Here is a 27988-nt window from a genome sequence, read left to right as displayed (position 1 = left end):
TCAACTATCTCCATTTAAAAAATAAAACACTTTTACAAAATACTGTTTACTTTGGCTTTCCAGTCCGATTTACAGTATTTTTATCAAGTTTTCACAAATTAATTCAATAACACAGTTACATTCGACCAAAAAATTAGGTCACCTTTTTGTAAGTATAATACATAAATTTAAATAACTTTGACAAGCCAGTATTTCTTATGCAAATTACAACCTCAATGCTATAAAAAAGCAACCAGCAGATGTCCACACTTCGTCAGAAACAAAAAATACAATCTTAAAATTATTAAAAAGATAATTACAGCATAGTTATATTTACGGTAATATATTAATAAGCTCTAAAATGACAAAATGAAATATATATATTTTGTTGCCATTGCCTGTCACTCAATTCAGATTGTTAGCACCACAATACGTTATAACCCTTTAATAAGAGTGACCGCCTTCACCAAACAACCAAGATCTTTAATATAAAACAACAAATTCAGTGAAATATTTATCAAAATATGTTAACAGCAATTATATATAGTAATATATAAATTACAGAGAAATATTATTGCTTCCAGTGTTCCCTAGGTAGCTGTTTCGTAGAATATTCGAGAATGAGATTTTCAAATATGTAGCTTGTTGCAGTAAAAAATATTCTTCAAGAAAAGCTTTACGGGTAGAGAAATTTTACAATTTTAATGTATCATAAATGGACATATTTAAAGATGAATTTTGAATACCATACTTTATAATCTACTTATTGACGAAATACTACAAGTCATCTTAAATGTAATATTTGTGTAAATCTCTGGGCAGTGTGCTATTTCTTTCTCTAATTCAATTAAGTATTAAATAACCCTATCGGGTATGAAGAAAATAAACACTTTGTAAGTATAAAACGGTGATGACAGAATCTAGATGAAGAAAAAATATTGTAATATAAAATCTTATAAAAAAAATCGTATTAAGACATATTGAATCAGCTGCCTTTAATTAATTTTTGATCATAAATTCAAAAAGCTTTTAGTGTTGTATATTAGATAGATTAGATACAACATTTTTCTATTGATGATGAATGGGCCAATACATTTTTTTATACATTACATTTAAAACTTAATAAGACATATATAGAACTATAAAATTTAACTGGCCAAGTTTTAATGTTCGGCAAATAAAAATAAGTGGACTTTGGACGGGTATTCTCTTACAGTAGGTAAAAATTGTGATCTTAGTTAAATTTCACTTGGGTAATTTTTTGTGGGTAAGTGGATCTTCACAAATTTAATTTATTCCTAAACTAACAAAATTTTCACAGCCGAAACGTAATTATAATTTTGATGAAAACTAATTTTCCAAGGTTCATGACCTTGTATTTAAAATAGCTATCTTCTTTTTATACTGTTTTATATATTAAAAGAAAAATTGGGTGCTAAGATTAAAACATTTTGTAAAAAATATTATTTGGTCTCAATTTATATTTTAAGGACCTTTTAATTCAATAAATCATTCCTACTCTAAACATCTTATAAACTAAAGCATTCTTGTGGTGTTTTCAATGATCTCATCCGGGAATGAATTGAATTTATTCCAAGAGATTCTGTCAGGATCAAGCGATACAATAAAAACATCTATCATTATTTTAGTTACACTCAATACACAATATTTAATTACCTAATAATATGGTCACAGGAGTAACATAATTTACACTTGGGGTCGGATTAAAGTGCATTACAAGTTAACATCAATCTTTTAAATAAGTAACAAAATTAGGTATTTTGAACAATATGTTAGTTAAAAGATCAATGTATACAATTGTGATACAATTGAACAAACAAAACGAAGTATGACTTATACCTGTAGGGTCTCCTGGTTGAAAAATACTGGTAAAAGAGATAGTTGGTTTTATTTCATCCGACCTCCAATATAATACTAAAATATCTGTGACCAATTACATACAACATTAAACATAAATAAAATAGTTATTTAAAACAGGTAGCAAACAGACTCTATACATATTTAATTTAAGCATCGTTTGTTACAAACTCCTTATACACTAAACGAAAAAAGGCAATATCTAAATTTTTTTATAAAATTACATATTGAGCCATCTATAGTTTTGAAAAACAAGCCAAAATACCCAAAACATATTCAATTTGGTCGTCTGATTTGTTTTTCAAATACTCTTACAAAGAAATCGTCATATGAAGTAAAAAAAAATACAACACACTTTCATTTAAAAGCAGTGAAATACGTATTGCGTGTATCAATTTGTTTTTTACTTATTAACATAAAACTAACCCTAATTACTATTCGTAGAAGTTTAAATTGATCGAAGTTTGGAATGTTCCAAAAAATTGTAACATTGTTGTCATGAATTTATAATTATAAAATTTATAATAAATAAATGAAACGGCACATGTTCCTATATAAGCACCGGATTCACTTTGCAACAATATGAAGACGATTTTCATATTTTCTTTATAATATGGCCGTTGAACAATTTTATTATAAATAGTGCAACAAATATATAAATGATTAAACTATACATATATAGGGCGAGTTTTCTAAATATATTGTTTTTGATGTTTATAAAATTTTGAAATTAGTTTTCACAATAAGATATTTCATAAAACTAGTTAATTGCAGCTAAACTTAATAGTCAAAATTTAATTCGATTCACGCTACAGAGTAGCCATTACTTCAATATTGAGAATAATTACAGGTTGCAGACATATAATATTTACAGATATGCGTGCTTAAAAAATCTAATTTGTAACGGTTTACTAGAAAAAAAAACCGTGAGGTATATCAACACAATGCGATTTTAAAAGTGCTCTCATTTCATTATGTAAATTTCAATGTAATAAAGGTGGGTTTTAGTGTCGTTCAGATGTCACAATCCGGGGTACGGTCATAAAATCTATCGAAGTGTTCTCATAGAGAAAGAATGAGAGTAATGTACTCGTAGCGGCGACGCTCAGTCGTCGGGCGGCTGCAGCTGGTGCAGGCGGCGTAGGGCATGCGACAGCAGCGGCAGCAGGTCCGGCAGCGCGGGCGCGGCCTCCTCGGTGGACTCGTCCGACTCCTCCAGCGGCTCCTCGCCCTCGCTGCCCTCCGCGGACGGACAACGCGCCTCGCTCGTCGGCCCTCCGGCCTCAGCCTCGCCGGTTTCTTCTTCTATTATGGACACTATTATTGCTCAATAAAATGGCACAAAACATTACTATATCGTAACTTATCTTAAACGACAATAACATACATTTTAATGAGATAAATAATAATAGGGTATTTTTTCTTATAGCGTAAATGTAGCCATAAAACAATAATTATTAATTGATGTAGTGGAGACATTATGCAAAATAAATTTATAAGAGAAGAAATTATAGTCGAACGTCGAAAATTACAGGTATGTCATACACCACTAGTTATTATATATTAATAAAGTTAAACATAGGGCATAGAGATTTACCGGTGGGTCTAAGCAGCCTTTGGTGTAACGCGGTGGCGGCTCGATGTAAAGCGCGGGCTAACGATGAGCCCGCTGTCGGACGTGCACGCTCCGCCATCAGCAGCAGTGCCCGCGTACTGCCCACCAACGTGATGAGCGGCGCTCGAGCCGCGCTGCCAGCCAGCTCCTCGGCTAGCGACTCGGCCGCCCGCGCCGAGCCGCCCACCGCGCCCGAGCTGCCCGATCCCCCCGCTACGCTTGAAGCGCCCGATGCGCACGGACTCGTCGCACCTCCCAACTGTATCACGCAAATTAAATAGTAAGCGAATTGTCTCGATCAATTTCAATATTATTTGCACTACACTACACGTAAAATGTAGGTTACTTTTGGATAATAATGTTGCATGAAGTCATAGATGGCAGGATCAGCTAGCGATTCCCGTTCGTCCAAAAGCACCGAATCAACGTACTCCGCCACAACACTACACTCCAGCAGCATTTCTTCTAACTTTGCGTCCGCCTGGAGGAATACATCCAATTATAAGTTTTTTTTTATTTTAACCTTTACATCTTGATAGCATAAAAAAAATACGCTGACAAAATTGTACATTGACATGATATGCATAACAGCGCCTTACCGGTGACGTCGCAACGTCTCTCCAGAAGGTCGCAAAATAATTAAAACGAAGCGGCACCGCCTCGAGCGCGCATAGCGCTGACAGCAGCACGAGCTGCTCCGACATGCAGCGCTGACTCCGCGCTACTCGACAACAGGTGTCTGCAAAATTCAAGTTGTATTTTAACCTTGTTTATTTACATCAATAAAACGATATGGATATGAGCCGAGTCTTGTACCATTACTTACCAATAAACTTGTGGTAGGGGCGGTAGAAGGCGGGGCGCGGTGGCGAGAGCGGGTGCGTGTGAGCGTGCGCGGAGCGCAGGCGCGGCCGAGACGCCGCGCGCGCCGCCGCGTGCGCGCCCGCCGCCAGCGGCACCAGTGCGCCCAGCGCCGCTCCCCCGCCGATCAGAACTAGCTCGCGGAGAACACCTGTCGACGACGTCATAAGATAAACTATCCCAATGTACGGTTCGTGTTATCAATCACAAGATTTTAAGTTCTCCAAGCAGTCAGATTTTAATATTTTCGGATATATTTACTCGCTTTGAAAACTTGAGTATTATATTAAACGAGCTGTCATAATTTTAAATAAACATACAGATGATGTCCCCCTGATCGATCTTGGCCGCAACGATAATTCTCAAGGGAGATATTACAGAGTACAAATATACGCATGATCAGTCTAATCTAATTGGGCAACGGCTCGGCACGACGAGAAAGAAAGAGCCCAAGTCATAAGAAAAACAAAACAAAAAAAGAAGAATTATTAACCGAGGGCGGCGTGCGGCAGCCGCGGAGTGCGCTGGTGCAGATTGAGCAGCGTGAGCAGGCGGCGGGCGCACTCGGGCCAGTCCTTGCAGGCGAGCAGCAGCGCGCGCGCCTCCTTGGCGTCGCGGCGCAGGCGCAGCGTGCGGCACAGCGCGCGCGCCCAGCGCAGCGCCGCGCCGAGCTCGGCGCGCACGGCGCTCCCCGCCCCGCCGCCCGCGCCCGCCACCCCGCCCACCCCGCCGCCTTCCACGTACACCGCGTGCAGACTGTGCAGCGCCTGGCCGAATAGAAGTTAACCTTAATTATGCGTTCATTATACGAGTTGATACCATACTTTCGATATCAAGATATGCGAATCGAATGCCACATACAAAGATACACACGTCTTGACGGTTTTTCAGCATTAGACCTCCGAAAATTCATTTACGATAAATTTCAAAAGAAAAATTAATATAATTGTGGAATCGATTGTACTGGTATACGCACTTCAAAAGTCATCTGCAGTCCGCCATTGTAAACTACATACAGTCTATCGTCCTCGTTTTCAACGAGCGTGCAGAACGCCGATATTAACGTCGTCCAGCAAGTCCGTCCATTTAAACCTGGAAAATTCATTCGTATTACATGGACACGCTAGGAGAAAGTGCAACTCCTGCGATAAAATTATAATTCGAGAGTCGTGTCTGCCCACCCTGTAAGTAAGCGGAGAGAGTGCTGCGGCGGAAGGCGGCGGCCTCGCGCGCGTCCACTCCCTCCCCGCCGCCCGCACCCGCCGCGCCCCCGCGGGCCGCCAGGATTCGCGCCAGCCTGATGAAAGGTATAAGTATTTTACTTTAAGTGATATTTCATTTTTGTAATATTGGATACGTGTATTAATAATATTAAGGTAAACGAAATCGCCTACGAGTATGTAGGTTATCGAGCTTGCGTTAACGCGGTCCAACCTGAGCAGCTCGTCCGCGGCGCCGGGATAGAGGTGCGCGTGCGGCGCGATGTTCCGGAAGGCCCAGTGGATATTTTGATGCTGCGCCAGCGTACGCGCGAAGGCGCCCGACCGCCGGCAGCACAGGCGCAGCAGGGCGTAGTACGGCGGCAACATCGCGCGGTTGTACGCCACCACCTCGCCGTCCTCGTGGTCGGCACTAAGAGTTTGTATAGTACACAATGAGTGATACAAAAGTCTATATATTTTAGTTTATAGACAGTTTTTATTTTGATATTTTATGTATGGCGTTGATTTAGAAATAATGAATGCAGAGCTGTAGCTTACAGAATATAGTTGAAGGCGATGTGTTTAGTGAGGCGCTGGTTAGCCAGCATCAGCTGTACATTCTCGGGGCAGTCCACGGACACGGCGTGCCAGAACGTGAGCAGCGCCTGCTTGTTGGGATGCACCGCCACCGAGGGTTCCGAGATCGCAGGATGGTACAGCTCCCACAGATCGTTGAAGTACTGACCAAACTACGGAGGAAATTAAAACTTCAGAATAGTTACTTTTGATCAGGTAATTGAGTTTTGGAGTAGAATCATTACATACCATTAGTTTCTCTACCCTGCTGACGACACAATACGACATGACTCCAAAATATGCAGTCAGTTTCATAGTTCCGTGAACGGCGATGTCCGTGTATTTTCTTGCAGCTTTTAATTTGCCCAATAGCATCGTATACACCTGGACAAAAGGTAACGAACATTGAATAATGATGAATGTATAATACATCGCACAAATCAGTGGGTACGATTCGCTTGCCGCCGACCTGATGCAGCGTGTGGTGCGCCGTGTCGGGCAGCTTGGCGAGGTGCAGCGCGGGCGCAGGCAGAGGTCTCGCCCGCGCGTACCCGGCGCGGAAGTGCTGCGACGGCACCAGCGCCACCAGCAGCAGCGCGGCGGCCGCTCGCACCCGCGCCGCGCCCGCCGCCAGCAGTTGCGCCTCCAGCCAGCGGTCCGCCGTGCGCAGAGCCCACGCGTGGGCCGCCTTGTTACGCGGCACCTGCATGGCGAGCCACTCCAGCGCCGCGTGCGGGCAGACGTCGCCGGCGTCCCACAGGCGCGCCAGCACCAGCTGCGTGAAGCATGGCAGGCCGCCCGACGCTCCCGCGCCGCCACCGCTGCCCTCCACTAGTAGCGTCAGGAGCTTAAAAAACGGCCCGCAGCTCTGGAACGATCGATCGTTTGTAGCTTATGTCGTTAGGTCTCTTTGACGACTGAAAAAATATACTTACTTCAGTGTGTTTTGCGATCGCCTGAAAGATCATATTCACTATTTTCGAGGCGAGAGCCTCGTTCCACCGACACAGAGCGAAGATTAGAGACCTAGTCTGTTGTAGATTTAGACTGTCCCTCGTTTGCTGATAGATGAAAGGAAACCCCTAAAACGTACATTATAAAACATAAACAAGATATATTTTTTGGACAATAAAAGGAAAAAAGAACGATTTATTAAGAGAAAAGAAATATTTCATATTCTATATGATAAATATTTCAATAAATCTATGTACTCAGAACGTGTCCGTAACGTGTAGTGGCCCGACCGTACCCAGACCCGTACCTTGGCGTGCAGCAGCGCGCGCGCGTCGGGCTCGGCCAGCGCCAGGTGTCCGGCGGCGTCCCGCGAGCGCTCCACGAGCCCGCTGACGAGCGCCACCATCTTGTCGAGCGCGCCGGGCCGCAGCTTGTCCCCGCAGCCGTCCGCCGCGCCGCTGCCGCTGCCGCTGCCGCTCGCCTCCTCGCTGGGGGATTCCACCTGCGGCATCGCTTATACTTATACTTGCCGACCGACTCTTGACGAAATATATGACAAAACAGCACTAAACTATTAAATAGCAGTAGATGGTAACAAAATTCTATTTTCAGTACAAATTCTATTGTTTTCGCTTTAGTCGCTTAAGACTGTATAACATAATCTTAAGATGTGTCAAAATCTTTTACCATAACGACTTTAAACAACAAAGAGGATAGTCGTGTACTAATGTTATATATGTTCACATGTTCTCTGCAGTTGAATGAATCAAAATAAATAATTTAAATCTATCAATAAACAATTTATCATACCGTATTCGAGTTCTGCCCCAGGTAGAAGTTGACCATGGAAGAGATAGCGTTGACTCTCAACATGAACTTGCCCTCCTCCTCGCCCATCTTGCTGAACTCGTACAGCAGACTGAAGTACTCCGTCAGGTGCCGCAAGTGAGATCGCGCTCCGCTTTCCATCTAACACGCAACTTACTGTTACTATAGCGATGTTTTAAACATTCAGATCAATCAACATTCAATAATACGCGAAAGGAAAACATATGACTACTTTTAATTAAACATCTAGAGAATCTGCTTAAAATATTCAACCGATGAAAGGTTGATGACTATTAGACATTAGAAAGAAATATATACATTACTATTAGACTCAAAGTCGAGTTTTTCTTGTTGGATTATTAAGACCTCACAAACATTATTAATATACTTGTGTAATAGCAGTGGCCGAAACTCGTCACAATGTAACAGAAAATAACAAACCTGTATTTTATCTTATAAAATCATCATCATCAATATAGCAGTCAACTAATTTAATAATGAGGTCAAACTATAAGTACATATACATTTTTTTATATTGACACTAAAAATCCCACCTAAAACCTGGATTATTAATATCGGACAAATCATCATATAAAACAACTCACCAAAGATAATAACATCCTTATAAACCTAGTAACACAACTCGCTTCTCCTAATTTACTATTGTCTTCACTTTCTTCCATACCCTGAAGATACAGGGCACAATGACTAGACCTGAAATAAAAAGGTTTCCCTACAAACAACCATTTTTATATTTAAATTATAAAATTTGATAAATAAAATAATAATCACCTCAGCCTTTGTATAACGTGCATGCATAGCCTCTGAAACATTTGTCGAACCATTTGATTCGGACATTTTATTAACACCTGAAAATAATATTTAAAAAATATATTTATATATATATTATAATACTTCGTTAAAATCTCCAATACCTACTTTAATATTATTGGATATATTTATGATCATATGATTTATTTATTTATTTAAGTGACATACATTTTTATCAATTTAATATTTATTATATCTATATCAACAATACTTAATAACTATTACAATAATATATTTTATATAAAAGCTTGTAATAATTGTCTTAAATGACCAATATTATTATTTATTATTATTATTAAATTTACATTATTAATTTTTATTATTTTAGTCAAATTTAAAATAGTCCCTCCCGATTCCCACCCGACGCAAAGCTGCCCATAATACAGGCCGCATTTCCGCGCTGTATGGCAATGGACAACCTTTGTGCCAAGTGGGACCCGGAGCGACTGTCAAATCCCCTGTGTTAAATATATCAATTAAAACGTAATTGAAACAGTAAGACACAATAGTCGAGCTGTATTCTCTTTATTATAGAATAATAAAGCATTTACCTGCATCGGCCACCACGTGTCATCAGCCATGTGACCGAGAAACCACTCGGAGGCAGCTGCGGACGCGTTGAACTGTTTCGTCACCAACTCCACCCAGGACACCATGGTAGGCTACAGTAAAATTTATTTTTATGTAATATAGTTTTCGAAAGGGTAGGAAAACGACATTTGATTTACGTTACTGTAGATCAATCATGCACAATGGATAAACATACAGCCTATTCCAACCACAAGAGAAGAAAACCCAAATAAACAACTTTGACACCGCTATCATTGTTCACCATATCAATTGACGTGACCTTGAATAATGTATGATATTCACTATGGATTCGCAAAAAAATTGCGTTTTCAATGTTCGCGAAGTTGTAATCGGGACTTAACCAAACTACTGGGGGAAGTATAAAGGGGATGAAAGTTTGTATAGGAGAGATAAATCGAGTTATAGGCGTGTCCAAAAATGTAATGTTGAGGTTTCGTATAACATTATCGCAATAGTCAAGTCAACTTACTTTTTCCTTGGCGTGTATAAATGTTTCAATGAAGAAGGAGGTCGAGAGTCTGGCGGCGACCTCTGTGATCTCCGGCCTCAGTGTGAGTAACGATTGCGGCACAGAGCTACACATCTGACCCATAAACCTGTTGGGATCCATGCATTTGATAATCCTTTACTATCTATACTATTAGTGCAAATTTTGACAAACGACTTTAATGTTATTGCAATTAAGCATGTTATATATTTTGAACCCACAATTATAATTAGATTGTAATGGTTGATCCAACAGTAGTTTTTATAAAATGAAAGTCGTCGTTTGTTTTAAATATAAGATAAGGAAACGTACGTGAAATATGCATGCTGGAATATGTTCTTGTCGTGCAGGAACTGCATGTTGTCGTCCCAGATCCAGCGCAGCAGCTCGGGCGGCAGCTGCACGGCCGGCGACGACTCGCGCCGCTCCACCGCCGCGCTCGCGCTCTCCTCGGCGCGCGACGACTGCGGGATATAACACTATGCAGTCCAGTGAAATGGTGTTTATCCGGCTCGATAGGGACCAAACCGTATCCGGATAGTCGATCATTGAAACGTTCGCGAAAGGCGAGTTAAGGAAGGTTTTTTACCTATTGGTTGGATTGGTGATTTAATAGTCAGTACTAAGTTTCAGACCTTTTGGAATCTATTTAAAGATATATTTTAAAATATCGTTGAATCTAATGGTCGAAAAAAAAAGAATATGCCGTTATTTAGTTTCTCAAGTAAAGAAAACTCTGTTTCCAGAGTTTTAGTTTTATAAAATTAACTTATATAATGTAAATACTTACAAACAAGGCAGGGACCTAATTAAAGACGATTAACGCTTAGGCCGAAAGGCAATAACTTATTAAAATTATTCGAACTATTTCAGAAACGTTTTATTAAATAGGGTTGTGAAAGAATAATTTATCGAAACGAAAATTTATGTTTAATACCATAAATACTATTGACAAAATTACCTGTGCTTCCTCTTGCTGGCCACAGTCAGAACCACGCTGATTACGCGGCGGACTAAGCTCATAGAACAACATGTAAGCGCTGTTTGTCTTCTCGAAAGAGAAGTCCATAAACTTATCAGTCACCGAATCGTATGTTTTACTCTGAAACAAAAAATTAAATAATGAAATAAGAAAAAAAAAACTACTTATTTCTATTTAAGACTGTTTTATATATAAAGCACATCTATTAGTAAAATAATTATCAAGGACGGTCGACATCAGATAGGTAAGCGGCCTTAAAACTCTATCTTATCTATTTTCTTAGTGTTACAAAACATATTTTTATTACTATAGTCGGGATAATAACAAGCGAAACATATTGGGTACGACCGACACTAAAGTAGTATTCGGTATTTAGAACGGTGTCGGCGCCTCACCGTCATCTCTCCGCCGAAGCACTCGGCGGCGATGTGCGCGGGATCGAAGGGCTTGACCTCCGCGTCGTTGAACAGCAGCCAGCGATCGTGCAGCTCGTGTTCGCGGTCGCGGATGAACGAGTAGTAGTGGCCGCCGTCCGCCGTGCCCGTGTGTACAGTCACGCCTATCAGCTCGTATCTGGATACAGACACAAAATCAGTCTTAAATCTTACAGTAGTCGGCAATTATGTTATACTTACTCTAATCGATATAATATAATTAATAATAATAATATCCTGGGACATTTGTCACACACGGCCATCTGATCCCAAATTAAGCCTGTACAAAGCTTGTGCTATGGAAACCAGACAACTGATATACTACATATACTATTTTTCTTTTGTAAATACATACTTATATAGATAATTACACACAGACTCAGGACAACCAGACACGTTCATGCACACAAATATTTGTCCTTCGGCGTGATAGGCAAGCATCCACCGACCACGCCAACCGGCTCTTCACAATTAACAAATAAGACTTAACAGTACCTTGGAGTACTCCCTATAATAATTCAGTTTTTTAAATTTGTAATTTTTTACAAATTAATAATAAGTTGTATTCACCTGTTTTGAAGTTTATCCTGGATAAACAGAGACGAAAATAAAAGAAGAAATTGTCTTTCCTTTGAATTTTACAAATTATTGCACTAAGTTTTAAAAGGCAGCTATTTTGAAATAGACACAGACTGACATTTGAATTGTATACATTTTTATTGGTTGAATTAAGCTTCTCTTAAGTTCCCGTAACACATTCGCGCATTTACTCACACCACATGACATTATAAACCTACAAACTCCGTGTAAAGAACACATTATTAAAAGCTTAGAAACCTCGGCTTTATTTTTATTCTAAATGGGTGTAAATAATTTGTATTCTTATAAACGAGGTGTTTATTTTGTTATCTTAAAAGTAAATCACAATTACGAAAATACTCACTCATAATGCTCTTCAGATTCCGAATCATCAGTTTCATTGTAAGAACCACTTTCACCATCTTTTTTTAACTCTGCTGATTTTATTTTCTCCTCTGAAAAAATATAGGAGTGCAATATATATATAATATAGTTTAATAGCTTGATTTTAGTAGATCTTATAGTTATTTTTTAAAGTTATATTAACATGAGAAATAAACAACTTTAACATTGTAAAAACGTAATACCATTGATCAAGACTTTGAATAATTTATGATATTCATTACGGATTCGTAAAAAAATTGTATTTTAAATGTCAGCGAAATTCTTGTCGGAACTTTAGACGAATAATTTAAGTGAATACAAGTTGTAAAGTGGAATATTGTTATATTACAAATACAAATATATTAATCAGGAACTGTTTGTATTGTATATAGCAGAGTTATCAACAAATTTGATTCATACTTCGATTGGAATAGAGTACAAAAATGTTATAATAATGTGTACCTTGATATTGCGCCGGCATCAAATGTTTCTCGACATAGCCAGACATGTCGAGCCGCATTGGAAAAGAGAAATGCGTGTTGACTTTCTCCTTGAGCATCGTGAGCATGTTGAATGTATATCGCATCGTATTGAAGCAAAGAATGCGAGGCAGTTTCTTAAAACACGCGCTAAAAAGTATGAAAAAAAATAAGTCGTTATCATTTTGCCAAATATATCTGTTATATAAATATATATTATATTAGTATTATTAGTTTTGTTTATTGCAATCATTAAAACTTATAATTTTGATCGCTGTTCATGTTTGAAACAATAAAAAAAAAATTTGTAACTATTTGATTTAATCGTATTTATAGATTAAAAAGCAACACTGATCTAATTTAATTGGTGGTTAAGTGTTCGACCTGAGTTCGGGCAGTTTCTTTTTGATCGTTGGCCGGCGTAATACCTGCCTAGGATCGGTTCAGTATTCCTACGCCCACAACGTCTAGTTAACACGATTGTCACGTCTATGCGACACTTACATTACAAAAACCATACTCATACAAACACTTCTGAATCGTGCCCTTACAAGGAAACCTGCCATCGTTGTCTTAAATACATATATTCAAAAGTAAAAACAGATTAATTACCGTTTCTCGGCGCGAACTTTATTGGCACACTGCGAACATGTGTAGCAGTTGTCGCCCTCCAGCGTGTCCTTGACGGTGACCTCGTCCAGGCTCTGGTGCAAGTTGCGCATGTCGGCCACCTGGCAGCGCACCGTGTAGAACTCCTCCAGCGTGCGCGACACGTGCGGGCAGTCCTGCGGGACACGGTGATACTGATTGCACCATTCTTTAATGAATGCCTCGTTGGTGTCTAGCTTTTAACAATGCCTATTAGATAGCCGGCCCAATAATAAAGGACTAAGTTTTTCTATAAAGAAATTATCCGTACACGTAAAAGCACGAGTACATTGTTACTACGCTAATCTCTCTCCAGTCATTTCTTATTACCGTTTGCACTTGTACTTGTGCACCATGTACTATACTGCGTAGTTAGCGTCTCTACATTAAAATCTGGATGTGGATCCTTTAAATTAGAGGCTTATGTATGTCTTCAGATGTTGTCCAGAAGTTTTCCAGAAGTGTCCAGGAATACGGACTTGGTATGACGTTGAAGGTTGTAGGATTGGAATTTGCTAGTTCTGTATATGTATATGAAGTTTGTATATTTTAAAACGCATTAGATTAAAGAAATAGCTCACCAACGATACAACGTTGTTACTTAGCACGCCGCAAAACAGCGTTTTGACTAGCTTTTTCAGTTCGGGAGTCATCTCCTCGAGCTTGGAGACGAGGTCTATGAAGAACTCTGCCATGTCCTTCTGTTCGCCGGTGTTAAGCGGCTGGTGGTCCATCTGGTAGACCTTACAGAAACTGCGCGGGTTGTACGCTTTGCGCTCACTCTCCTAGTCAAACATAATTAAACGAGTAAAACATTTGCAGGATTAGTTATTTGAATTAAGGACGAATTATTTATATAATTTAGAAGTATGACACTCAATTATTACTGATACTCATAAAGCAATTACATGAACGAAAAATTTAACGGAGTAGTCCTTTTTATCTCTATTTTTATTTGTCAATTTTATAAGCGATTGTTATATCCTCAATATGCGGTTACAATCTAAAAGCCTTCGACAGGCGAGGAGCGGCGTACCATGAGGTAGGCGAACATGCGCTGCATCTCGTGCAGCGTGGGCGCGTGGCGGCTGTGCGCGGGGTCGGCGCGCAGCACGGCGGCGCGCGCGGCCGGCATCATGTACAGGTGCTGCATGCACGACGCCATGTAGCACGTGGCGCCCAGGTTCGTGAGCCCCGCGAACCCGCACTCCGAGCGGGACTCCTCCGCCGGCCAGTAGTCCCACGGGTACGACGACGACGGGCCTGCGGGCGCCGCGAGCTTAGTGTGCGTTCCTCTCTCGCATGAACCGGGCGGGGGGGGATCGCTTACCGGGCTTATGGTGCTCCATGAGCTTGTGGTGCAGAACCATGTAGTTGTCGGGCGCGCCGCGTACCAGTTCCACTAGCAAGTCGTAGGCGGCAGCGCGTGACTTCTGTGACTTGCACTTGGGAAGATTTCTCTGGGAGGGGTTGGGGACGTCGAACAAAAACCCGAAGACCTGGGGAGAGCGGTGCAAGTGTTTGAAGGATTCTTTACATTAAAGCTAATTTAAAGAGTCCAAAAAATAATTATTATTTATGTACCATTTCTAAAGTTCTAGTTCCTTGTTCTGAGTTTTTAAACCTTAGAGGATGTTTCGACAAATGCGTGAGGAGACTCAGTTGGCCGTACAATCCGTCGTCAGGGGTACACGGCTCAGAACGTTTCTCAATTATCTCGCGTTTTTCAAGAGAACATCGGATTTGTTCACAGAGTTCGTTTAAATCGGGAGCTCCACTATCTTCTGCCACAGCACCTTCTGGAAAACAGTTTTCTTCTACATCACCATTAAATGACAAATTTGAACTATATTTAGAATCTATGTAAGTTTTAATAGTGATACGTAAATTAATACGTTAAAATACCTTTAAAGAAATCTTCTGGTAATCCATCTATTAACCTACACACAAGCCAAAAGTAGTCTCTACATGCTGGGCCATACGGCTCTTTCCCTTCTTCGGCGTGATGATGAGCAACCTGCAAAAAATATTATGTATATTTGCAATAAACAGTTATTACAATAGAACATATAACATAAAATGATTGCTAATATATTTATAATACGTGAGTACTTGTGGTTATGGTTACCTCATGGTGGTGATGGTTGTGAGGACGCATGTCGGCAGCGCGAGGCAAGTGCTGCAGCAACAGTTGAAGCAGCGGAGCCAGCACGCTCGTCTCGCCGCCCGCGCACAGGCGATACAGCGCACTGCCCGCCTCGCGACGAACCTACGAACCGACGGTTAATCATCTAGCTATACCATGTATGGTTCGAATGAATGTTCCTGGCGTGAGGGGGGTGTACTCACGGCGGGGTCGGCGTCGTCCAGCAGCAGGCGCGGCGCGGCGCGGCGCAGCGACCAGGCCAGCGCCACGGCGTCGCCGCCGCCGCGCGCCCACACCACGCACAGCCGCATCGCGTGCTGCACCACCTGCACACAGCCGCGCGCTCAGTCCGGTCCTTCCGACATTACGGGACTACTAAACGGCTCCACGCGAGAGGAGTGTTACCTGCGCTCTTCCCCAGAATCCGGTCTTGTACGTGGTGGGTTCCTTCATCGTAGCCGCTTCGCATAGTATCGATATCAACCTCTCCGTCGTTTCTTCTACGTTCATCAAAGAAAGTAGAGCCTACAAGAAAATATTTTTATTGATATAATTTAAAAATGTAGCGTATATAACAGTCACAAAAATGCTTAATATTAATTAATTATCATTTAACAGTGTTATTATATATATATTACTTAGATAAATTTTTTTGATCAATGTAATCAAAGAAAAAATCATTGCAATTGTAAAAGGGAATGCTCATAAAAAAAACACATAATTGAAAAAGTGAAACAATAAAAATATGTGAATAAAGTATATAAGCACTTTTAATTCGATTTGTCTTTACTTTCCTTCAAATGTAAGTATTGAAGATATATAATAATAACTTACTGGATGTAGTTTTGGAGTCTGTCCAGTTTCAGAGGTAGGCAATGTTCCGATGCGACACAACAACTGCAGCAACAGTGCTAGGCAGTCTTGACGCCACTCGCTATCGTCACTTCTCTGTAAAACGCCTGTGAAAAAAATTATACATTTGTACAATTAAAGTTGAAAATAACCGTTAAACATTTACCATTGGCTTTTATAAATTAGAAATCACTACATTACACCTGTTTTTCCCACAATACCAATATAATATAATGAAAGAGTAGAAATAAAAAATCTTAGAATAATTACACAATCCATGAAGCATGTTGTAACATAAGACTTCCAGTTAAATACTTATTACTACTTTAAGTATACTTCCATAATGAATACAGCTCCTTCAAGTTCTTAACCAATGATGATGGCAATATAATATCAAGTTGTTTATTTGTCTTTACACCTCTTGTGATAGGAATAGGCTATATATCTCTTCATACAATGTTAATCACAAAAGTATCACAAAAAAAATCATAATAGTGCTGATAGGAGATGAGAAATACAGCATAATATTACTGGTGGTAGGGCTTTGTGCAAGCTCGTCTGGGTAGGTACCACCCACTCGTCAGATATTCTACCGCAAAACAGCAATACTTGATATTGTTGTGTTCCGGTTTGAAGGGTGAGTGAGCCAGTGTAATTACAGGCACAAGGGACATAAAATCTTAGTTCCCAAGGTTGGTGGCGCATTGGCTATAAGAGATGGTTGACATTTCTTACAATGCCAATGTCTAAGGGCGTTTGGTGACCAATTACCTTCAGGTGGCCCATATGCTCGTCCACCTTCCTATTCTATAAAAAAAAAAAAAAACGATGGAGCAAAATATTACCTTTAATTTTTAACAATTATTGTCACAGATAAAATCAATCCCGACCTGACCTAGTATCAGATAGTTGATATTTTAAATATATAAATAAAATAAAATCCAATAAATGTTTTGGGCTTATCTGTCAAGAAAGTATTTTTAGCATTTGGTTAGGTTTTTGTATTTTTACAGTGGATTAACTAACAAAATTCGGTCAGGTGAACATTATTATGATTACAAAGTATTTGTTATGTCGACTAACCTGACATCATAATATCATATAGCAACCGCAGGCCGCCTTTCTTAATAAACAATTCATTCCAATTTTCTACGCACACTTTCTCTTCAGTTTTATCCAAACTACTGGTGGGTTCTTTCACATTGGAACCATTGTTGTTTGAACTAAGTTTGTCTATGATGTGCAGAGAATACATTAGTTTCTGTGGACTCATGGGGTCCAAGAGTTCTGGAAGCTTATTCTCTGATGGGTTTTGAAATGCTTCCAGAAGTGTAGGATTAAGAGGAACAGCTTGAAGAATGTCCCAGACACGTCGAGATAAAAGTTGCGCTTTCGTATGCGCTACAGGTTCCTGTGAATGTTATAAAATTCTACGAGTTAGACAACAGACAATATTTTTAGGTACTAATTTGTCTAAAACACTTAAAATTCCAACTTAAAATAATAAACTACATATAATACCTATGACTTATTTAAAGGAAAATATATATAATCAATTACCCCAGTTCCTGGCTCTTTCATCTGGCCGAGCGCCTGCATAAGCGTGAACAGGTGGTGGAAGTAGGTGGGGTCCAGCAGCAGGTGCGTGGGCAGCCGAGCACGCGCCGGAGCCGGCTGCGCAGACGGCCACTCCGCCCACGCGCCACGACCGCCCACGCCCACCGACACGAACACCAACTGTGGAGGTTAAAAATTAGATGACTATTTGTCTAGGAGTAAAGTACAATTGAATACTATTTTTCATGTTTTCTCTTTTTGATGCCTAATTTGGGCATAAGTATTTACATAATAAATATTGCTTTTAATTCAGACCTGGTTATCCTTAAACCCCATGTCGTACAGCGTTCTCTCATCGTAGTCGATCGTCAACTCCTGGCCCTGGGTGATCATTCGAAGGGGACCATCGGTCGCCAGCGCCGTGACGCCCTCTTCCCCTTGGATCTATACAGATATAATTTATTATGAGAGTAACTTCCTCATACATAGAAGTAATAAATATCTAAAAAGAAATAAATCGAATAAAGTAGTTAATGTGAAGTAGGGGTCGCGAACCTGTCTCTCCCACCAGACGTGCACGTGCGCGCGCAGGTGCGCCACGAGGTCGGAGTGGTGCAGCGCGAGCGCGGCGCGCGGGCCGGCGCCGGCGGGCTGCAGCGTCACGCGCACGCTGCCCGCGCCGCTCGCGCCGCCCTCCCACGCGCCCGACTCCGCCAGCGCCCAGCGCCGGAGGTGGTACGCGTATCTGCGAAGCGAAGGACTTCGTTACTATTTTTTACTCAAACTCGGCAGTCTATCACGAGCCCCTAGCCGTTCTCTATATATTGCGCATGCCAGTCATACATCTATTTTGTTTTGTCGTGTTATTTTTATCGTAATAGCACATGCTACCATTTACTTATTGAGGGTATCTGTATTCTTCATGAAGGTATTCTGTACTACTCAAAACCTTTACTCTGAACAGAAATTTATTGACTTGGTAAATATAATTTATGAGGTTATTCAATTCTGAAACACTTGAGTTTCGTGTATATATAATTTATCTAATAAACATTTATATAATAACACCTAATATGAAAACGAGAACATACCTTCTTTTGAACGTATCCAAGTGTGTTTTTAACAACAACAAAGCCCTCTGTATACATTGTAACGCCGCTTCTTCGGTCATGTGCTCGTAAATATTCTGTTTATCAGTAGTTTTTTCGGTCTCTTTGCCTTCTTCTATTGGAACACTTGATGTTGAAGTGCCCTGACCATCGTCATTTTTAGATATCAATCTCTCAGCAGCTGATGATAGATGAAACATACATTTGGAAACAAAGTCGTCCTCTTGTTGTAACTGTTGGCCCATGTAGTAGCTGTTTAAATATTGAATAGCACCCATCGATACATCTGTATGATAATAAAAAATAAGGTCAATTTTATTTGTTAATCGATATAACAGACGAAAAAGAAAGACAAAATTATCTCAAAATAGATGACACAAAAGGTTTTTAATATCCGAAGACATTTAATTGTACAATCAATAAACGTTATATAGCATAATGACTCAAAATATATAGATTATATGTTATTGATTTGATTGTGACTTCGGATAGGTTTAATTGACAATACCGGTGCTGTTGGCCCGGAGAGCGATCTTCCACAGATGGTCCATGGCCAGCGTGTGCGGGTGCGCCGCATCGCGCGAGTCGCCAGCGCCCAGCGCCATGCGCGCCAAGTTGCACAGCTGCTGGTATAGGCTGAGGCCCATTATGCTAATTGTCTGGGGATCACGTACTGTTGTTTATATACAAATATTGAAAGCGACAGACACTCAACCGCTTATTATTCAATAAGTGATTAGTATTGTTTTGTTCCGATTTGAAGAGTGAGTGAGCCAGTGTAACTACAGGTAGTAGGGTGTTACATCTTAGTTCCTAAGTTTGGTGCGTCATTGACGATGTAAGGAATGATTAATATTTCTTACAGCGCCAATGTCTACAAGTGATAGTGATAAGTTAACATAAGGTGGCCCAACTGCCCGTCCGCCTTTCTATTTTATAAAAAAAATAGTTGAAAGATTTCATATCTTCTTACAAAATACTAATTAAGAAATGATCATTACTTATTTATTAAAATTATATTTGGAAATTATAATTGTAGTGACCGAAGTCATTTTTACAAATTAATTGATCATCTTTACAAAATATACGGACCTATTGATTTTTACGAATATTTAACATGTTCAAGTAGAGAAAATAATTTTTAAAGCTTCTAAATGAACCTCTGGATCCAGAGTTGGCATCTTCTCGACGTAGAGAAAGCGTAGCGCGTCGAGACCGAGCGCGTGCTGGTCGGGCGACTTGGTGTGCGACAGCAGCCACGAGTACAGGCAGTCCGCGCACTCGCTCGACCCGCGGGCCACCAGGCACTGCCACAGCTCCTCCACCTGCTCCACCGTCAGCCTGTGGACGAGGATACCTTTTTCATTCATGGACAATTAGTCACCGGATTTGAAGTGGTAATATTTGCCAGTGAAATTCAGAACTTAATTTCTCATTCATTATGGAAATGGTTCACTGAGCGTTTTTACTTACTTAATCGCTTGTAACGCCGATATACAACAACAAATATTTCATAATCAGGGTAAAATGTCAAAACAAATCAGCATAATAACCGACTGCATTTTCAAGATCCCGTGGTATGTCTCACCTGAAATGGTGCGGCGAGCCGACGGGCGAAAATATCGCGGTGAGGAAGTGCAGGCGCACGGTGAGCTCCGTGATGTGCGCGTAGTGCTGCGCGTCGCCCACGGGCGCGCCCGCCCGCGTGGACACGTAGTGGCGCAGGTCCTCCAGGAACAGCCGCATCATGCCGCGCTCGCGCTCCGCCCACATCACCACCTGCCACCAGTTTTGCTCATTGCATTACCGCCCCATTGTATACTTATTGATGAATATTGCTATTAAATTTGATTGTTTAATAGTTTGATAAAAAAAATATATATATACATATATATCTATTTTTCCCTGATATTCATTCTAATATAAAATTTATAAAGTATAAAGCAATTTAAAAATTTTACCTGATGCATATCCATTCCTCTTAGTTGTTGGAATGACGAAAATAACTTTGGTAGCAGTCGCAACGATACGGCAACAGATCTGTTACAGTTAATTACGTCGTTTAGATAAACATTTATAGTAAAAAAAAAAGTGGTGAAAAGAATTAAGGTTTATTTACCTATGATTAGCGAGATTGTCAAGACATCCCTCTATGAATTTTATTCTGATGAATTTGTCAGTACTAAAACATAGCAGTGCGCACAACGCTTTTTCCGCCTCCAACGCCAGACCCTCGCCGAGTTGCTCCTATAAAATATATAGCTATTACCTCGTGAGATAAATATCATACTACTATTATACATAATATGATAACATTATGTCATGTAATATACTTTTCTTTTTTACTACGAAAATAAAACTGATTACTGTATAAATATTATAAAATATAAAACCTAAAGTAAAATATGATAATATGTGTATCATCGTCATACGACTCACAATGGCGCCGTCCTGCAGCAGATCCCACAACAGCGTGTTCCCGGGCCGGCACACGTCATCAACGTTGAAAGGCAGCGGCGCGGGAGCGGGCGACGGCGGGCGCGCCTCCAAGCCCACGCCACCGTACTCCGTAAGGCACTGCGCCTGAACGACATGAGCACGTTAGATTCGCTATATGTATAATATTTATATCATCAGAAGTCATGAAGACTGCACACCCCATTTCACATCAAAGGCAACTTTTTCAGATAAAGTATCCTTTTCTGTATATACTTAAAAAGATAGAATAAACATTATAATGTTATAAATATAAAAATGTTCTACCTGTTCTTTCAAAAGTCTATGAAAAGTCAATCTATAATCGTTTGTACACATTTCTAACCCGTAATAAGATTTTATCTCAAAAACGATATGGTTTTCGACAACACTCAAACACTCTTTCAGCTACAATAGACCTCATCACCCGAATTAGAATCAATATTGACTAAAAAAAAGATAGTTTTAGGTGTTTTTATTGATCTCAGAAAAGCATTCGATACAGTGAGCCATGATATACTACTGCAGAAATTATCTAATATAGACGTAACAGGAAAGGCCCATGAGGTGTTAAAATCTTACTTAAATAATCGTCACCAAATTGTGAAAATAAATGACAAACAAAGTAGTCCAAGACCCATTTTGTACGGCGTATCTCAAGGTTCCATTTTGGGACCTCTACTATTCCTAATATATATCAACGATATACAAGATATTGGGTTAAAAGGAGATGTGGCTCTCTACGCCGACGACTCTAGTCTTTTCTATTATGGTTCCTCTATTTCTGACATAATCAACGACGTTCAGAACGACCTACATCTTCTTGACATATGGTTTAAACGTAATTTGCTAACTATTAATATAGAAAAAAGAAATTATGTAATATTTACTGCAAAAAACAAAAAGATAAAAGCCTACACTGAACCTACTATTCATTCCGAACAGATAAATAAAAAGACGTCGGAAAAATATCTTGATTTGATACTCGACAATAAGCTGACATGGGAACCACACATCCAAAAAATCATATCAAAATTGTGTAGCGCGATGTTTACAGCGAAAAGTAAAATATCTGATATAAAACTCATTGGTGAAACCACATATCGATTACTTAATTGAGATCAGGGGGACTGCGGCGAAAGTACACCTTAAGAAAATACAAACCGCTCAAAATAAATTGATTAAAAAGTTATTTAACTACAACTTCCTAACATCATCTGAAAAAATTTATAAAAATACTAAAATAGTAAATATCGCTCAAGATAAATAAAGAAATTCACACACATTTAAATTTTAAAACAAAATCAGCTATACAAAGAATTCAATTGCGTAACGCTGATCATATTATCTTGCGCACCCCTAGAACTAATTACGGGAAAAAAAAATATTACTTTCGAGGGAGCTAAGCTGTACAACGGGTTACCGAGAGACATTAAAGAGCCCACATCTATGGCAAATTTCAAAAGACGTCTAAGATTTGATATAACAAACAACATAATACAATAAATATATATAAATGATAAAACAATAATTCTAAAAAATTCTAAAAAATAAAATCTGTCTAAAAAATGAAATAAATAAAAAAAAAAGAAAATGGAAAAAAAAGGAAAATATATATTAGAAAAAATAATAATAATAAAATAAAATGATGAACAGATTTCATTAAATATGCCGCATCCATACTTTTGTATTCCTGAGGTGACACGGCGGGCGATATGTTTAACAAGCTCGTCGATCGTCGATCGAGAAGAAAAAATTTCTACATCTACCTTCTTTATTATGAATTTTTGTAACACTGTATGCTAGATTTTTATATTAGTTTGTAACTTTCTCATGTAAGTGAATTTCTGTAATTCTTTATGAGAAATAAATTCTTTAAACAATATATTACGTCATTATCATCACTTGCTTGCTCTATTCTTATTATTTTAGGGTTGCCACAGTGCTGTTCTAGCGTTGTTTACAATATAAGGATTTGGCAGATTTTTACGGCCATCTTACATCCTTCCTGTGAATACTTTTGCTGGCTTTAATGTACTAAGAGAGACCCTTAAAGAGGCGTTTGGTAGCCCCCGAGCTTGTACCTGCGCAGCGAGCCTAGCCAGCTCTTCCTCGCAGGCGGAGTCGTCCTCGTCCAGGTCGGGCAGGTGTCGGTGCGAGTGCGAGTGCGCAGAGAGCGCCGACGACGCACTGCCCTCTTCCTCCTCGCGACGCTTGTAGCTCTCCATCAGTCGAAGCTCCATCAGCCGCCTGCTTGCAACATACATTTTATTTATTACAATTTTAAAACAAACACGCTAATATTATTTCAATATTTGGTACCAATATGCCAATCTTTCTTACGAGATTTAAGTTATATCAAAGGGCATATGATGACGATGACACACATCTAAATTTACATTAGCTACTATTGGAAAAAAGTACCACATGTAGCCTACCTTTTCAATGTTCATTAAAAAAAAGGGAAAAAGACGAGTCCTCAACTCTTCTAATAAAATAAAATGGATATGCTGACGTATAGAAATTAAGAGTAAAACCCAACCTGGCATCGACGTTATCGCACAAGAGCTGACAGTGCGCTGTGTCGCTGCCGGACGACTCTTCCTCCACGTCGGACACAGATTCCGCTAAGTCCGCAGTTTTCAATTGCGTCGCTACTGATCGAAATAATTATAACAAATTATAATGACGAGTCGGTTGGCGTGGTTGGTAGATACTTGCCTTTCACGCCGAAGGTTGTGGGTTCAATTCCCACCCAGGACAGACATTTGTGTGCATGAACATGTCTGTTTATCTTGAGTCTGTATGTGTGTAATTATCTATATAAGTATGTATTTCCAACAAAAAAAGTAGTATATGTAGTATATCAGTTGTCTGGTTTCCATAGCACAAGCTTTGTACAAGCTTAATTTGGGATCAGATGGCCGTGTGTGAAAAATGTCCCCGGATATTATTATTATTATTAGGATATTATTAACAACGTTTAGTTAGTGATAATAATAAACTATTTATTACGTCGATTAATTATTATTATTATATATATATTTTAATAAGAAATAATTCTGTTTTACGCGTTTCAGAAATTTGACATGAAACTATAAAAAATAAATATATAATATGAATTGTTACTAGATTTGTGTCCTAAATATCAATAGTTCATATATCTCTATAAAGATCCAATGAAATATATGGACCATGCACTCACGGAAATGCCTGGTCTTGCCTTGCTTGTGACGCTTCTTGTAAAGTTTCTTCTTTCGCGGTCGCAGCAACTCTTCGGCGCCGCTGCTGGCACTTCCGCTGCTTCCAGCTCGCTTATTACGTCTATTAGATTATATTTAATATTTATTTAACTCAAATAATTTTTTAATGGTTTTAAGCCGTACGATGTTAATTAGTACGGTTTATTCGGTCGTGAGGTATTCAAGTTCGAGGTTAAGGAAGAGTCCCATCACAACTCTTGGATCTTGAAAGTGTCGACAAAGCGTTTATATATTCATCGCAATTATTAATCGAGAACGTAAACACCAGTGATGGTAATAAACGCCAAATCAATTATACCTAAACAATTAATTAATTTAATTAATTAATTTTAAGGTTAAATTGTTAAATTTTTCCTATAATAAACTAATTAAAATTCTGTTGCGCCTAATGATATACATACTTGTTAAATTGTTTATGTAATTGAGAAAAACTTTAAAAATATTTTGGTTAAAATTAATAATTAAATTAAAAAGAATGTTTTTGTGAAACAAATATAAAAAAAAATTAAATACATACTTTTGACATGATTTCAGTGAAGAACACTCTTTTTTCGTAAGTTCTTCTCCTTCACGGAGCCATTCTTGCTCAGCTATAAATAAAATATTTATATATATAATTTGACAGTGATAGGGAAAAACAATGACAAAAATAATTTAAGTTAAGTATACCTGTAAGTTCACGTTGATGTTTGCTTTGTTTTCGGGGGGTGGGTCCCGCCTCTTCGCCTGATGTACTTAATTCTTCACACTTTTAAAAAATAAACACATTATATAATTTGCACAAAGTTTAACAATGAACAAGTACATTTTTTCTCCTAACTATTTTCATGCTAACATATCGCCATATGTTTTTTTCATTCGCAGAGATAAAAGTCAGTCAGTGGTTGTACAATAATAAATATCACAGGGCAGGTACCGGATCGTCGTCGGAATTGGTCTGGTCCATGCTGACGCTGGCCTCGGAGGAGGAGCGGTGGTGCGGCTTGCAGACGGGCGGCGCCAGGCGCGGCGGCTCGGGCGCGGGCGAGCCGGCGCCGCAGCCGCCGCGCGCCCACATCGCGCGCATCAGCGCCGACGCCAGGTACAGGCTCTGAGACCACAAGCCGCGTGTTATGCCAACACTTCTACCCAGATCAAGTATTGTTAAATTTAAAACGGTAAAGTTCGGTTTTTGTGCCAGTTGTTTTAAAACGACTAACCTGCTCGGTGTGCTCCTTGGGCGGTAGAGAACATAGCAGACTATACAAATGTGCACATGGCTTTGGTGCTAATGCCCTAATAAATCCAGGTAGCAAGTCGTATACTTGACGACCACAATGTTTAAGCTGGGCGGCCGCCCATACCAATTCGACATGCTCGGGGGTAACTCGACCTTCTACAGCAAGAAACTTTAAAATCATATGAGATTGTTTTATCACCTGCAAAATAATAATTACTTTTAGTTAAAACAAATACATTCTAAAACAAATACTAGTCACATAAAATCTCACTGTTATTACCTCGACATGTAAATTAGGACCGAACAAGTGTTCGATAATATTATTATTAGTTAACCATGTAGCTAATTGTTGCCCAGCTAGTTCAGCATCAGCGGCCGGTTCTCCTGCACAAAGCTCATTATGTGCAGCTATATGTGCATTGATCTGTGCTACTCCGGCCAACCTCATGGTCAATGTACTGCTGTTAAAATACTTGAATGCTAACGCCAAGCCATCTCCATCAAAAGCTAGCGGTGCATCAAGTGGTTCTTTTGCAGCTCCCCACATAAAATCTAGTAACATAATTTTGTTATAGTTTAGTGTAAATAAATTCTAATCAATTATGGAAAAAATTTAATGACTTACCCGCCATGGACTTGACGGCTGGTACCCTTAAGTCTTTATCTTCCAAACTACACATATACTTGAGAATTTTGCTCCGTAGAGGCATAAAAAGTTGTGCAACTGCTCTGAAATTCAACCAGAGTTTCAAGTTCCCAACAGCTGCCACTATTGCATGTGCCATAGACAAAGGAAGACTAGTAGGTGATGCACTTTCAAATACTGATGTCATGGCACATACTCCCCCAAGTTTGCAAAACAAGCTAACATTTCTTAGTAAATATGCTGGTATTTCTGTATCATGTAGGTCACAGTAAGAGCTTAGATTTGATATCTCCTGTGCTGACAAGTCATCTAGACGGCTTAGTGCTGAATGTTTACAGGCTAAATATAGAGGAAAATTGAGGAGAAATATCTTGGAGACTATATGCATTAGCTTTTCCTTCTGCTGCATTGACCATGTTTCCGTATCACCAGTACAAATTGCAGGTTTATCTATGCTAGTTGATTCATCTGCTGATTGTCCAGCAGGTTCTGGAGGTTTTGTACTATCTGTGTCCTGAACTCTTTCTCTTGATTCTAGGCTTTCTTCTTCATTTTGTAATTTGTTTACAACTTCTGGTTCTTTTTGTATTTCTTGATTATCAGTGTTTGCTTCGGTTTTAACAGAAGCCAATAAATCATCTTTAAGTTGTTTAAGTTGGCACACAGATAGACACAGTATGCTTTGAACCACCAAATAAAATCTTTCAAAATTCTTCACATCACGGTAACAGCACATACATTGCCTAAAATACAAGTACATAATATATGTTTTAAATAATTAAATTTTAAGCCTTCATACATATATTTTAACGATTTATTAATAAAACAAATGTGTCATAAAGGGAATGCATATTATCAAATGTTTTCATAATATATTATTATTTTATCATAATATAATTGTTTTATAAATGAATACCTCTCTAATAAGTAATTTCCTACCTTTGTGGCCACGAAAGAATATAATTTAATACTGTTTCGAGTTCGGACTGACTTATAGTTGGATACTGGGACACATCGTCGGTTAATCTTGTTTCACCTAAAATAAAACAAATAAAAAGGGCATTTAGATTAAATTTTAGTTACCTAAATGTATTTAATAAAAGTTTAATATCAATAATCACAGTTCTAAGTAACAAAATACACGTAAAAGTAAATGGTTCAGAAAATTTCGAAACAATGTAACTTACAATTTATTAAAAGCTGTGAAAACTCCGAACAAACATCACACATTCTCGACGTTTTGTGTTAATATGAGGCGAAATATTATTAAAATATTATCGCAATTGTTATTACTTTAAAAATATTGATCATTATTGATATTTTCGTATCAGCAAACGAACACTGCCTCAGAAATGTCACGGAATCCGTTCCACCATTGTTGACGATTGTTGTCAAAGTAGCGTTTCAATATGG

The 27988-nt window shown here is 39.1% G+C and overlaps 1 protein-coding gene across 5 annotated transcripts; it reads right to left on the bottom strand.

Moving 5' to 3' along the window:
* Window positions 1–30: 30 nt before the first annotated feature.
* On the bottom strand, window positions 31–27928 carry LOC126775923 (ubiquitin carboxyl-terminal hydrolase puf). Of its 5 annotated transcripts, none has more exons than XM_050498090.1 (56): window positions 27763–27928; window positions 27515–27611; window positions 26555–27318; window positions 26210–26481; window positions 25910–26128; window positions 25627–25800; window positions 25380–25458; window positions 25228–25300; window positions 24653–24771; window positions 23990–24104; window positions 23532–23700; window positions 21412–21555; window positions 21092–21219; window positions 20934–21012; window positions 20561–20751; window positions 20133–20313; window positions 19481–19631; window positions 18955–19258; window positions 18419–18608; window positions 18179–18307; window positions 17867–18043; window positions 17390–17717; window positions 16289–16413; window positions 15860–15979; window positions 15658–15780; window positions 15437–15577; window positions 15214–15325; window positions 14893–15107; window positions 14639–14807; window positions 14345–14571; window positions 13890–14093; window positions 13273–13445; window positions 12644–12810; window positions 12162–12252; window positions 11180–11357; window positions 10764–10904; window positions 10115–10266; window positions 9785–9911; window positions 9276–9386; window positions 8686–8762; window positions 8499–8607; window positions 7876–8034; window positions 7373–7567; window positions 7047–7193; window positions 6581–6979; window positions 6361–6495; window positions 6094–6284; window positions 5768–5965; window positions 5515–5630; window positions 5310–5425; window positions 4827–5100; window positions 4299–4484; window positions 4072–4211; window positions 3819–3953; window positions 3455–3731; window positions 31–3174 (listed from the first exon to the last, which is right to left on the bottom strand). In XM_050498090.1, exons 1-56 carry the CDS (start codon window positions 27803–27805, stop codon window positions 2963–2965), a joined length of 9768 nt encoding a protein of 3255 aa, XP_050354047.1. In that variant the 5' UTR covers window positions 27806–27928; the 3' UTR covers window positions 31–2962. The 5 variants fall into 5 exon arrangements, with proteins under 5 accessions (XP_050354047.1, XP_050354052.1, XP_050354048.1 ...); XM_050498095.1 differs by having other exon boundaries at window positions 31–3162; XM_050498091.1 differs by having other exon boundaries at window positions 23532–23697.
* Between the last annotated feature and the right edge of the window lie 60 nt (window positions 27929–27988).

This window comes from Nymphalis io, chromosome 19 (assembly GCF_905147045.1).
Source record: "Nymphalis io chromosome 19, ilAglIoxx1.1, whole genome shotgun sequence".
In the NCBI taxonomy this organism is placed as follows: Eukaryota; Metazoa; Arthropoda; class Insecta; order Lepidoptera; family Nymphalidae; genus Nymphalis; species Nymphalis io.
Note: the sequence above shows the minus strand (reverse complement) of the source record. Positions and strands in the feature narration are given on the sequence as shown.